Source organism: Oratosquilla oratoria, chromosome 32 (assembly GCF_046742065.1).
Source record: "Oratosquilla oratoria isolate Oo_2021 chromosome 32, ASM4674206v1, whole genome shotgun sequence".
Lineage (NCBI taxonomy): Eukaryota > Metazoa > Arthropoda > Malacostraca > Stomatopoda > Squillidae > Oratosquilla > Oratosquilla oratoria.
The window spans coordinates 28,625,900-28,639,929 of NC_134808.1; the positions used below are offsets into that span (position 1 = coordinate 28,625,900).

The 14,030-nt window shown below is 41.1% G+C and overlaps 2 protein-coding genes across 3 annotated transcripts in view; both read left to right on the plus strand.

Annotated features, from left to right (window-relative positions):
* pav (kinesin family member pavarotti) overlaps nt 1-9,716 on the plus strand; it is a 28,540-nt gene extending 18,824 nt beyond the window's left edge. For both annotated transcript variants that reach the window (XM_076213913.1, XM_076213912.1), the window contains exons 8-16: nt 1,321-1,459; nt 3,202-3,401; nt 3,534-3,698; nt 5,367-5,529; nt 6,087-6,295; nt 6,581-6,727; nt 6,986-7,193; nt 8,780-8,857; nt 9,691-9,716. In XM_076213913.1, coding sequence (XP_076070028.1) covers nt 1,321-1,459; nt 3,202-3,401; nt 3,534-3,698; nt 5,367-5,529; nt 6,087-6,295; nt 6,581-6,727; nt 6,986-7,153 — 1,191 coding nt within the window. In that variant the 3' untranslated portion in view covers nt 7,154-7,193; nt 8,780-8,857; nt 9,691-9,716. The remainder of the gene's footprint in view (nt 1-1,320; nt 1,460-3,201; nt 3,402-3,533; nt 3,699-5,366; nt 5,530-6,086; nt 6,296-6,580; nt 6,728-6,985; nt 7,194-8,779; nt 8,858-9,690) is intronic.
* On the plus strand, nt 8,253-13,407 carry LOC143017564 (kinesin-like protein KIF23). The gene is made up of 4 exons (XM_076172351.1): nt 8,253-8,303; nt 8,780-8,857; nt 9,698-9,847; nt 10,150-13,407. The coding sequence occupies exons 1-4, from the start codon at nt 8,253-8,255 to the stop codon at nt 10,360-10,362; spliced, it is 492 nt and encodes a 163-aa protein (XP_076028466.1). The 3' UTR covers nt 10,363-13,407.
* The last annotated feature ends 623 nt before the right edge of the window (nt 13,408-14,030 follow it).

Consider the following 14,030-nt stretch of genomic DNA (forward strand, 5'->3'; position numbering starts at 1 on the left):
GAGAGGACAGAAGACAGGGGTGAATGGAAAATGGTTGTATATGGAAAATGTTGTGATGCATGAGGTGGAATGGACGGGGGAATGGGGGGTGAGGTGGTGTGTGTGAGCAAAAATTTTGACGCAGCCCGAGGGGATTTCTCCCCGTCCTCTCCTTTATATGGGGGGTCGCCGATTTAATGAAGCGGCCTTGCTGTGGATGTGCTGTGTCCTGCGACACTGCTTCTGACCCAGGGCAGTGGACAGGGTGCAGGGAGGACCCGTCATCTAGGAGGTGCTAAGATGGGAGGGAGGGTGGAGGGGTGTGGAGTGTTTTCGGGGATGGAATGGGTGGGAATGATTTTATGCCTTATCCTTTTTGGCTACCACCCTGGTAAGGGGGAAAAAGCCTTGGTATATGTATGTATTATTATTATTATCATTAGTGGCAAGATAATCTGTTGTTGCTCTTGTGACAACATGTAAAGGGCTAGAAAGAAGTAATGAGGTAGAAGGCAGATGGGATGTCTAGTAAGGGGTAAATGCCACACCTCTGTACAGAAACGTGGTTCTTAGAGCATTTGTTACGAGGAAAAATGGCTTATGCATGATGCCAACATTTTCCCCTTTCTGTTTTAGGTAGGGTTGATGAAAGAGTATTGGGATGGTTTGGACACATGGAAAGAATGAGTGAAGAAAGATTAGTAAAAGAGGTGTGGAAGGCAGAGGTGGAAGGAGTGAACATGAAGGGGCAACCAAGGATGAGATGGATGGATGGGGTAAAAGGGGCATTGGGAAAGAGGGGAATGTCTGTTGAGGAAGGAAGGGAGAAGACAGAAAATAGGGGTGAGTGGAGAATGGTTGTGTATGGATGATGCTGTGATGCATGGAAGGGAGTGGGTGGGGGATGGGGGTGTGAGGGAGTATGTGTGAATAATATTTTGACACAGCCCAAAGGGATTTCTCCCCATCTTCTCTTTTTCTGCATGAGGGGATGTAGAGGGGGTTCACCGATTTAATGAAGCAGCCTTGCTGTGGATGTGCTGTGTTTTGCAACACTGCTCCTGTTCCAGGGCAGTGGGCGAAATGCAGGGACCCATCATCTAGGAGGAGCCAAGAAAAGAGGGATGGAGGGCTGGCGAATGGGAGCGGAGTATGTGGGGGATGAAATGGATGGGAGTAGATTTATGCCTTTGTTTTTTAGCTGCCTCCCTTGTAAGGGGGAAAAAGCCTTTGGTATATGTATGTATGTATTTTAGATGGGTTTTTAGTTATTTGGCCTAAGATTGGAAATATGATTCTTAGATACATGCATGTCTTAATATATATATTTGCTTTTGACAGGCTCCCCTTGATGCAAATGGTGAGAGCATTGTGGCTGACAAATCTGTTATCACAGTTTCACAGCTCTCATTGGTTGATCTAGCTGGGTCTGAGCGGACCAGTCGAACCAAAGCATCTGGAGACCGCCTTAAGGAAGCAGGTGGGTGTACTATGGCTTTGGAAGTGAAATAGTGGAGGTTATGGCTTCTAATCCTATATTTCAGCAGTCAGTGGGCCATTCCATACCTAAGTGAAATTCTGTGGTAATGACTGAACCAAACTGGCAAGGTTTGTCATGAGTTTCATGTAAGAAATGATGGAGGTGATTTCAAACCTTTCAGTCAAGTTTCTACCCTTCAACTGAGTAATCAATCAATCTGTTGCTCTTGGAGGTCTCTTTTTGCAGGAGATGTCTCCCAGGTACCAGCAACAGCTACCAGATTGGTTCATAAGTCACTCAAGGAAGAAATATTGTGTAAAACTAAGTACTCACATATTTGGAATACATACATATACCAAGGGCTTTTTCACCTATCCAAGGGGAGTAGCCAAAATCAAAGGCATAAATCCACACCCATCCATTTCATCCCCACATACTCCACTCCCATTCACCACCCCTCCTTCCCTCTTTTCTTGGCTCCTCCTGGATGATGGGTCATCCCTGGATCTTCCCCACTGCCCTGGGTCAGAAGCAATACAACAAGACATAGCACGTACATAGCAAGGCCACATCATTTAATCTGTGACAACAACCCCCTCTGTCCCCTCATGCAGAAAAAGAGAAGACGGGGAGAAATCCCTTCAGGCTGCCTGAGAATATCATTCACACATACTCCCTAACCTCCCAATCCCCCATCTACTCCTTTCCATGCATCGCAGCATCATCCATACACAACAATTCTCCATTCACCTCTATTTTCTGTCTTCTCCCTTCCTTCCTCAACAGAAAATCTCCTCTTTCCCAATGCCCCTTTTACTCCATCCATCCACCGCATTCTCGGAATGTTTGGAATAAGATGACAAATTTGCTCATTTTAAACTGAAAGTGTATAGATAGAACATGTGTAATTTGGGGGTTATCTCTACAATGTGCATATGTTTATTTACATTTATTTATTTTATTTATTTATTTATATGTATGAGGTGTCTGAGAAGTATGATGGGGGTTACTAGGCTAGATTAAGTGAGAAATGAGGAGGTGAGGAGGAGAACAGGGGTGGAAAGGGAGTTGGGGGATAGGGTTGATGAAAGAGTATTGGGATGGTTTGGACACATGGAAAGAATGAGTGAAGAAAGACTAGTAAAAGAGGTATGGAAGGCAAATGTGGAGGGAGTGAACATGAAGGGACGTCCTAGGATGAGGTGGATGGATGGGGTAAAGGGGGCTTTGGGGAAGAGGGGAATGTCTGTTGAGGAAGGACGGGAGAGGACAGAAGACGGGTGAATGGAGAATGGTTGTATATGGATGATGTTATGATGCATGAGGTGGAATGGACGGGGGGATGGGGGGGGTGGTAGTATGTGTGAGCAAATATTTGACGCAGCACAAAGGGATTTCTCCCCGTCTTCTCCTTTTATGCATGGGGGGACGGAGGGGGGGGGGTCACCAATTTAATGAAGTGGCCTTGCTGTGGATGTGCTGTGTCTTGCGACACTGCTTCTGACCCAGGGCAGTGGACAAGGTGCAGGGATGACCTGTCATCCAGGAGGTGCTAAGATAAGAGGGGGGATGGAGGGGTGTGGAGTGTGTTCAGGGATGGAATGGGTGGGAATGATTTTATGCCTTTTCCTTTTTGGCTACCTCGCTTGTAAGGGGGAAAAAGCCTTGGTATATGTATGTATGTATTTATTTATTCTATTTTAACATATATGCTGATTTCATTTATTTATTTGTTCTGACAGGAAACATCAATAATTCCTTGATGACATTAAGGAACTGTATTGAGGTGCTTCGGGAGAATCAGTTAACAGGCACTAACAAGATGGTGCCATACAGGGATAGTAGAATAACTCACTACTTCAAGAACTTCTTTGATGGTGAAGGCAAAGTGCGCATGATCGTTTGTGTGAATCCAAGACCAGACGATTATGATGAAACACTAGTATGTAACATCTATTCGTGATGTTGTAGTTACACTTTCTTTAGAGTGAATTCCTAGTCATTACTATTGTGTGTTCTGTTGTTCTTAGATTCTTTGTTATTAAGAGTGTCTCAAGTGATGATATATTTACAGCCAGTTATGAAGTTTGCTGAACTTGCTGCAGAAGTGCAGGTGCAGCGATGTGTAGCAACACCTGCATCACACCGCCTCATTGGGCTAACACCAGGACGCAAAAAAGCAAACCAACTCTTCAAAGAAGTCAGAAGGAGGTTAGAGGAACAAGGAGAGGATGTCAAGGTAAGTCTTGCAGTATTATTGTCATTTATTAAACAACTGTCTGTAGAGGAAGGAATGGAGAAGAGAGAAGATAGGGATGAGTGGAGAATGGTTGTGTATGGATGATGCTATGATGTATGGAAGGGAGTATGTGTGAATGATATTTTGACACAGCCCAAAGGAATTTCTCCCCATTTTCTCTTTTTCTGCATTAGGGGACAGAGGGGGGTTGCTGATTAAATGAAGTGGCCTTGCCATGTATGTGCTGTATCTTGCTACATTGCTTCTGACCCAGGGCAGTAGATGACCCATCATCCAGGATGGTGAATGGGAGTGAAGTATGTGGGGATGAAATGGATGAGAGTGGATTTATGCCTTTGACTTTGGCTACTTCCCTTGTAAGGGGGAAAATGCCCTTGGTATATGTATGCACTAAGGCCATTTATCATTTACATGGACATATGGAAAGAGAGAGTGAAGAAAAACTAGAAAAAAAAGTGTAGAAAACAGAAGTGGATAGTGAGAACTATAAGGGAAGACCAGCAATGATGTGGGTGGATGGGATGAAGGGGCATTAGGTGCAAAATGAATGTTTGTTGAACAGAGGTGAGAATTACGAGTTGCAGCGACAAAGCATTTCCCCTCATCTCATGGATGAGAGGCCATCCCTGCCCTCCTGCCCATTGTCTGGGTCAGAAGCAGTGCAGCTAGACAGTCATAAGAATTAATCTGGGGAAGGACACACAGAAGACTGACTATATGAAGGGATAATTTTGCTTACAATGATGTATAGGGCAGTGACTTGGAATGTAAGATGGACAAAGGATAGATTTAAATATGTTTGAAAAGTATGGCAGGGATTATGAGGAAGGACAGAGTGAGAAATGAGATGAAGAGGAGATCAGGGGTGGAAAGGAAGCTGGTAGGTATGGCTGATGAAAGAATACTGGGATGGTTTGGGTACATGGAAAGAACAAGTGGACATTAGCAAAAAGTATGGAAAGCAGAGGTAGATGGAATAAACTTGAGGAAGACCAAGAATGAGACAGATGGATGGGATGAAGGAGGTCTTGGATAAAAAGGGAATGTTTATTGAGCAGGGAAGGGAGAAGACAAGAGGTGGGTGTGAGTGAAGTGGTGGGGGTAAACCAGCCTATACTGTTGAGTCCTGCCGTATACATTCTGTGTCTTGCTTAGATAAAAGGGAAACAGATGTATGTAGGGTGGGTGCATGCCTTTGCTGGCTATCTTCCTTAAAAGGGGGGTGAAGCCTTTTGATAATTTTATAGATTGATCTAGCTATCTATATACCAAGATAGATGTAATGTTTTGATTCTTAATGTATGTCCTAGTAATACTAACATTTCATAAGTTCAGAAAACAAAGTTGAACTAATGGACATGATTAAGTTAAACCATCAGCTCAGTTTTGTTTGTCATTCACCTTTTCTGAACCATTATGAATTGTTAGTAGTGCTAGGTAGAAAACCAGATGCAGTTATCATGGTTTTAACAGGAGAGAATGAAAGTTATTGATAAGAGAGGGAATGAGAGTGAAAGGAATGGAGATGATCCTTTTACATGTATAGATAACTTGCTTTATGGGTAGCTGCTAATAGATTTGGAGGGAGGGTACTATTTCCAAGAAGAAATATACATGATTTCACTTTTTTCTTTTTCTTTTAATCAGAAACTGGACATGGATTTGACTCCGATTTACACCCTTGCACCAAGTTGGCCACCAGTAAATTTCACTACCGAAACATGGGAAGATATAGCTCAGAAACTCAAATTGTATTTACTTAAGCGTATACAGAGTAGAGAAAAGCTACAAAATACCTTTGATGAAAAGGGTAAGTTATGTTTTTATAGCTGATTACTCCTTACAAAAGATCAGTGCAAGAATGGCAGGAATAATATTAATAAAATAGTTGTTGCCTTGAATTTTATCAATTGAAAATGTGTACAGCCCCACATTTGCTGGCAACAATTGTAGAACCTTCTCATAGAAGAACCCTTGTCTATGTTGTATTATTATTGGACTTTCTGTTTCAATCTCTTGCCTCAGATCTCCCTAGCAGGAGAGAATGAGAGCAGCTGCCAGGAGTCAGCTTTCCTTATGAGAAATGGCGGAGGAAATAATCTAGGTTGATACAGAGAGATCTTGGGTTTGGTCCAGAGGTTCCTTGTGGTGGAGATGAGGGTCTTGATGGGTTTTGAGTCTAGACAACAGGCAAATGATTCTATCTCATTATTTTGTTTTGCAAGACCACCACATGCTAGTGCCCATTGGCTATGCTAATGACACTGAAGGGTTTTTGATTTTGAAATACTTTGAGACAGTAAGCTAACAAACATTTCATGTACAATAACAAGTGACATTTAGTAACAATGATGTTTCCTTCCCCAGTGCTGAAATTTGGGCAGAAGGTCAGGGACATGGAGAAAGAGGTCATACTACTACAGCATGATAAGTCAAGTTTACAAGGGCTATATGATGATGCAATGAAAAGAATTCGTGTTTTGGAAAACATGGTTGTTAATGCTGAGGCTGCCAATGACAGTATGCATAGGAAATTCTCTGATTACAATGAGCTGGTGGATAATTATAAACAAGCGGTAAGAATAAGTCATGTGGAATGGTTGGACCTACTCTGATTTGACATACTACGCTATATTTATAGGATTAATTTCATTGGTTTTATATGAGCAATGTGGGAATATTAGAGTTACCTTCTATACTTATATTTATACATACATATAACTCCCTCCATCTGGTTTTGCCCTTGTACCCTGTTTTGTATGCCTTCCCCATTCCCTCCTTTTTGTTTTAAATTGGTCAGTAATTTATACTGGATCTCACCTGTGCTACCTAAACCTTGACAACATGTATTTTACAAACAGCTTGAGGAGCGAGACATGGCCATGTCACAGGGTCATCTAGAAAAACAACGCATGAAAGCTAAGCTAAAAGCAAAACTTGAAATAGAAAGAGATCGTCTTGTCAAAGAAATGAACAGAAATCTTACAGAGCAGAAACATAGTCTTAAGGTATGTATGTATTGTTTTTCCTTTTTTTTTTTCCCACTACAATTGTAATATTATGGTTTTTGATTATCCCTGTCAGTATAGTAGTGGTCTTTGTTGATTTTGTTCTGGCTAATGACTGTCTGTTACACTCACCGGAAGGGGTGAATACTATCTTGTTAACCCTTTTAGTGCAGTGAAGGCCTTTACAGAGGGAATGTCACTGCAACAAATGGGTCAATGTTAAAAGCATGTATACTTCCATGTCTTTCTTGCCCACAGAATCAAATGTACAACAGTCAGGCAAGAGCTTTGAAGGAAATTTTCGGAAGAAACACTGGGAATGGCAGCAGCAGACCCCAAGCCATGTGGCTACACCTTTTACAGCTTATGGGAATAGTCTTGAAGGACTTCCAGGGAATCTTCAGTTGTCAGACCCTCCACATCTGATCCCAAATTGAATGAAGTAAACAACACGCCATCCCAAAGAGTGAGTGCAGCTGATGTTTTTTGATCCACCAGTGAAATGGTGTGACTACTGATACCGATAATTCTCTCTGAAGGGAGTCGCTAGAATTAAGAAATCTAGAACATTTGGGGAGGTGGGGAGAGATCCTAAAGCACTTACCAGTAATACCATTCCTTCCCTCCTTCACCCTGAAAAGGTAAGAGTGAATGGAGAGGGGTTGTAAATGTCTTCTATGTACATTCATTGAATATTCTTGCCTTGCCTCAAGAAATTTCATAAAATAAAGTGGTGGGAGTTTACTAGCTCTGGCTTTCAGGCCCTACTCCACAGTTATGCTATGTCTAGCTGTATTGCATCTGATCTGAGTAGTGTGGCGGTGTACAGAAATGAGCTTTCATCCATTGGGTACTAAGATAGGAGGGTATTGGATAGGTTAGGTTGGGTGCTTTGACTTGGCCATCCCTATAATAGGGGGAAAAGACCTTTTGGGATTCATATGATTTCCCAAAGGCACTTTCATTGTAGATATCAGAGATTAGGGTATGCATACCAATGGAGATGCACTCGCCCTATGCAGACGCATTTGACACAAAAAAACATTCTACCTGCCGATGGTGAATAGATAGGAGCATAATTATAGGCTCAAAAAATCACTTAACTATCCCCTCATAATGTGACATAGTCTTACCTTCCTAATCCAAATAGGTACGTGACTGCAGGAGATGAAAAAAAAAAAAAAAAAAAGTACTGTTTTTGAAAGAATCTTTTCATCTCCTGCAGTCACGTACCTATTTGGATTAGGAAGGTAAGACTATGTCACATTATGAGGGGATAGTTAAGTGATTTTTTGAGCCTATAATTATGCTCCTATCTATTCACCATCGGCAGGTAGAAGTTGTCAAATGCGTCTGCATAGGGCAAGTGCGTCTCCATTGGTACGTGTACCCTACTGATTTTCATATATACATACAAATTCTCATACATACATACATACATACAAAAGGAACTATCTATATCTTAACTGTTGAGAGTTGTTTGGAGTGGGAAGGGTGGCTGCATGGGAGCTTGCTTGGAGAGACCATGGGGACTGACACTAGCGTGCAAGTGGAGCAACGCACTCACTGGCATATGGTGATGATCATAATGCTTGGTGTGATGAACTTTTATAAGGGGAGATTATTGTAATAAAGAAAGTTTGTTTTTTCAAGGGAAGGTAGGAGATAGAAATGAGTGAAGAATGGCTATGTATAGATGATACTGTGATCCAAGGAAGGGATGGGAGAGTGGTTATGTATGAATGATATTTTAATGTAGCCTGAAGGGATTTCTCCCCATCTTATCATTTTCTGCATGAGGGGGATCACCAATTAAGTGAAGTGGCCTTGCTATGGATGTACTATGTCTTGCTACATTGCTTCTAACTCAGGGCAGTGGGCAGGATACAGGAATGACCTGTCATCTATGAGGAGCCGAGATGTGAGGGAGGATAGGTTGGTGGATGGGAGTGGGTATGTGCCTTTTGACTTGGCTACTTCCCTTGTAAGGGGGAAAAAGTCTTTGGTATATAGATAGATAAATATTATATAAATTTTACCTACAACTTCCAGGGTCCTGCCATTAGTAATCCTCGTCATCGCCGTTCCTTGTCCCAGGGTGATATGTGGCTGGACCACCGGCCAAACCAGGTAAGTACTAGAGAAGTGGAACAAGTCTTTGAAATAAGATATAATGCCTCTTACCCCTTCCTCTTTCTCTATCCCTCCCTTCCCCTCCATTTCTCTCTCTCCCTCTTTCTTCTCCATATACCCACATCAGTCACACCACATGTCATTCACAAACACTTCTCAATCTGAAGTCCACTGTGTTTTCCAGACATGGCAAATTTCTTTGGTTGTGCACCATTTGTTGGATTTTCTATTTCCAGCCGTCATTGCCTGATTGTTTCATATATAAACTAGACAAAAATGCAAATACCCACTTAAATAAGAACAAAAAAAAAATGCAGTTCAGAATATTCTCAGATATGAACAGGAGTGGAGTATGTGAGGATGAAATAGGTGAGAATGGATTTAAGCTTTTGACATTGGCTATCTCCCTTGTAAGGGGAAAGCCCTTGGTGCATGTATGTAGTTGTAGCAGTGACCACCAAATTCTTTGAATTGGCTTGATCACATTTTCTGTGTTTGTTACTCAGAGTGAAAGAGAACAAATAATTCAGCAGTGACTATAGATAACATGAGTATTGTGATGCATCTTCGTACATCAGCCATCTTGTGCTACATGTGAGAATTTGACTTGTATTGAAGAGATTAAAAGTCACTTTTGCTCTTTCAGTCTTCTATAACACTTGTACACCTTTGCTATATTTTATTGCAACAACAAAGGCAAATTGAGATTAATCTATTTCAGTGTACCATAATATATGATGCAGATATTAAAACAACCAACCAGCTTCAGGTCATGGTTGATTCCTGAAGTATTTTTCAATCTACAGCCTACAAATAATTTTTCTCCCCAGGTGATTGATCCAAACAGTGTTGCAACTGTCCTTGAAAACACAAAGGTCTGTTACATGTGTCAAGAGTGGCGACTTGCTGGGAGACAAAGTTACAAATTACTGCTTGACAACACAGGAACAGGACTCAGCAGGGGAGCTGGAGACAAAGCTGTACAAGGTAAAAAAAAAATATATATATATATATATTCCTCTCTCTCTCTCTCTCTCTCTTATTCTTTCTTTCTATGGCTATCTATATACTAATATGCCTCTTCCTGCTTGTAAGGGAGGTAGCCAGCCAAGGCAAAACCCAACCCCCACCTATCCCACTCTTTGACTTGGCCACCCTTTATAAGGGGAAAAGGGCCCTTTGGTATATATATATATGTATGTAGATATGTGAATATTATCATAGATTGATAAATAGGAGAAATCTTGGTTGTAAGGAATTAGTTGATATATTTCTCTTGTCTTCCACAGGGTGATGTTTTGCCAACTGTAGGAGGAGGAGCTCAGGTTGTCTTCCAAGATGTAGACGTGTTGAAGCTGAGTGATCCAACTGAAGTCACCACTGGAGTGACACGTGATTTTGATGGCAGACCTATCACAGATCTCAATACAATACAAGATCGTTGTGGTGTTGCTATTCATGGCCATCGTGGACGTGGAGCGAGGTCATCCAAAGAGAATTGATACTTATGTTTTTCTTGCTGTACGGCTTAGGTGTTTTAAGCAAGAATTTGTACATAGTTAGGGTAAATTGTTCAATGTCATGGTGTGAGATTGCCAACATTGTCTTTTGTTGAGGTATTAGAATTTGAGTACAAAATTTCTCAGAATTTCCCAAATAGTTTCTGGTTGAACATGGGACAATTATTGTTATATAGTTTCCCCATTTCACATTGTGGGGTATGTATTTTTTCTTATTCAACCTCTAATTCAAGCCAGTTGTTGTTTGCTGGTGACACTGCACTTGAAGCAGGATCAGAGGAGGGATTAAGGAAGTTGGTGATAGAGTTTGGGAAGGTGTGTGAAAGAAGGAAGTTGAATATAAATGTAACTAAAAGTAAGATGATGAGATGTAAAGGGGAAAGAAAGGCAGCAAATTGGAAGTGAGCATTAAGGTGAGAGACTGGAGGAAGTGGATAGTTTTAGATACTCGCATGTGAATAGGGCAATGAAGGTGGAGGAAGAGTGTAGATTGAGAGAAGCAAGTAAATGCCTTGGGGGATTAAAGTGTAATGAGAAATAGACATCTAGGAATGGATGCTAAGAGGTGATTGTGCTGACAGCATTGTATGAAGCAAAAACATGGAACATTAAAGAGGAAGAGTTTAAATGTCTGAGATGAGGTACCTAAGGAGTATGATAGGGGTTACTAGGCTGGATAGAGTGAAAAATGAGGAGAGCATGGATGGAAAAGGAGTTGGGAGATAGGGTTGATGAAAGAGTATTGGGATGGTTTGGACACATGGAAAGAATGAGTGAAGAAAGATTAGTAAGAGATACAGGAGGCAGAGGTGGAGGGAATGAGCATGAGAGGGTAACCAAGGATGAGTTTGATGGATGGGGTAAAAGGGGCATAGGGAATGTCTGTTGTAGAAGGAAGACAGAAGATAGGGGTAAGTGGAGAATGGTTGTGTATGGATGATGCTGTGATGCATGGAAGGGAGTGGGGGGGGGGGGATGTGTGAATATTTTGATGCACCCGAAGGGAATTCTCCCAGTCTTCTCTTTCTGCATAAGAGGATGGGAAGGGTGGGGCACTAGCCAATTAAATGAAGTGATCTTGCTGTGGATATGCTGTGTCTTGCTACATTGCTTGACCCAGGGCAGTGGGCGAGATGCAGGGACAATAAGTCATCCAGGAGGAGCCAAGAAAAGTAAGGAGGGAGGGAGGAGTGGGGGATGAAATGGGTGGAAGTGGATTTATGCCTTTGACTCTGGCTGCCTCTCTTGTGAGGGGGAAAATGCCCTTGGTATGTATATGTAATTTCAAGCCAATTATATATATATATATATATATATATTTTTTTTTTTTTTTTTTTTTTTTTTTTTTAAGGAAATGATTCATTTAAAGACAAAAAAAATTATTGCTTCATTTCATATTATTTTTCTTGCTGATTATGGAAATAACTTTTATTTTTATCTATTACCAATATTTTGCTTGAAATTTTATTTTGAAGATACCAATTCTGGCAAAATCGAAATAACTCGTCTTCCCTTTTTTAATTGTCTTTTTCCTAACTTTAGAATAAAAATTACATACAAATACCAAAGGCTTTTTCCCCCTTACAAGGGAGGTATAAAAAAAATAAAGGCATAAAAACCACTCCCACCCATTCCATCCCCAACATACTCCACTCCCCTCCACCCTCTTCCCTCCTGGTCATCCCTGCATCTTGTCCACTGCCCTGGCTCAGAAGCAATGTCACAGCACATCCACAGCAAGGTCATAATGGGAAATTACATACTTAATTTATTCTTTTATACCTTATTTTACAATTGATAATCTGGGATTTCCAGTGAATGGGAGTGTAGTGGTAGAGAAAGCATATTTTGTTCAGACTTGTTGACACCAATCTCAAATCCTCCTCTTCTTGAGAGAGAATAGCCATTGTCAAATGAACTTGCACTCTCATCAGATGTATCCAAGCTTCTTATTGAAGTGGATATTCATTCTCATCTTTTGAGCTCAACATCTGGGCATAATTTATATAAAAAAAAGTAAGTGTATGTGCTCAAAAGTGATGAGTCTACTTCCTTTGGTACCTTATCACTAACAAATACATCCTAATGCAGAAGAGATATAGCTACAAGACATATGATTCACCAAGTATACTCGTTGACAGCCAAAAAGGGCCCTAGTTCAACAATTATACTTGTCTGTGCTTGTTTAAAACATGTTTAGATGAGTTTACTCGTCGCACTCTGAAAAATAAAAATGGGGTGTAGACATGTTAACATGTCTTTGCTGGGTAAGGAGTTAACCTTGCTCGACCCAGGTAGTGGGTGGGGGGACGGGTAGGGTCCTTCATCCACAAAGAGCTAAAAGAAGAAGGAAAAATGAGTGTTGGATGCCTGAAGGGTGGGTACATGCCTTGGCTGGCTTCCCATATAAGTCTGAAAAAGCCTTTCAGTATTAGCCAATAAGACTGCTGGAATTGTTCAGAACAGCTAGTAATCTTGTTTGATACTGGTTATAAGAGGATAATGGTTCCTGCCATTTGACATTCTAAGGAAATTGTGTTATAGTTTATTGTAGGTTTTAATTTAATTTCATAATAGTAATGAGGGCACAAGGAAGGGGGGTTGCTGTGAAGTGGCCTTGCTGTGGATGTACTGTCTCATTGCATTGCTTCTGACCCAGGCAATGGACTGGAGACCAGGATGACCCTTCATCCACAAGGAGCTAAGATCACAGTGAAACAAAGGTGGTGGGAGTGGTGCATGCCTTGATTGGCAACCACCCTTATAAGGGTATATAGGTAGATATTTTTATTAAAACTTATTTATGTCCATGATCAAACATTGCATTGTCATACATTTGACTATTCATCATTTGTCATGACTAGTCAAATTCCTTCTAATAATCTGTGATTTATCCTTAATCGCATATCATCCTGGTCCTGCAGTACCCAATTTGTTACTTTTGTACCATATTACCTCTATGGATTACTTAACCCAAACCTATTCCATGAAGAAACTCACATATATCTTACATTTAACAAAATAAAAATGAAAAATGTATTTTGTTTCTTTATGCCTGCTGGAGCAACTGCCCACCCTCCACAGATGGTAATAATTGATACATATATTATCAACAGGCCCAAGGACCACAAGCAATAACTACAACCCCATTACCAAAAGAGATATTGCATTCCTGAGCCTACCCAGTCCCACAAGCCACCAACTTGACCCATTCCAAAATTAAGTGGGCCCTGGCTTGGACTACCCTGGAGTGTAAAAAATATGGTACTTTATTGTCTGGCTGCAGGAAATTTGCCGTGGGCAGTAGGCCACAGATTTTTGCATATGTATGGTTACAACAAAGGCATAAGAGGGTCTGGGAGGAATTTTCCAACCAGAACACTATGGTTTGGGTCTTTTTATGTGCATGGGTGTGGTACAGATGAGAGTAAGAGTGAAGAGATAGTATGTTTGTGAGATGGATGTGCTGGCAATTAGTGAAACTAAGTTGAAAGGGAAGAGTGAGAGTTGGAAGTGTAGAGGGGTGTCAGGAGTGAAGAGAGGACAAGGGAGAGAAGGGGTAGTTTATTAATAAATGAAGAGTGGTGGAGTGGAGGGGTTTATTCAAGGTTAATGTGGATGAAGGTGTAACAGGGAAGGGAGCTGTGGGT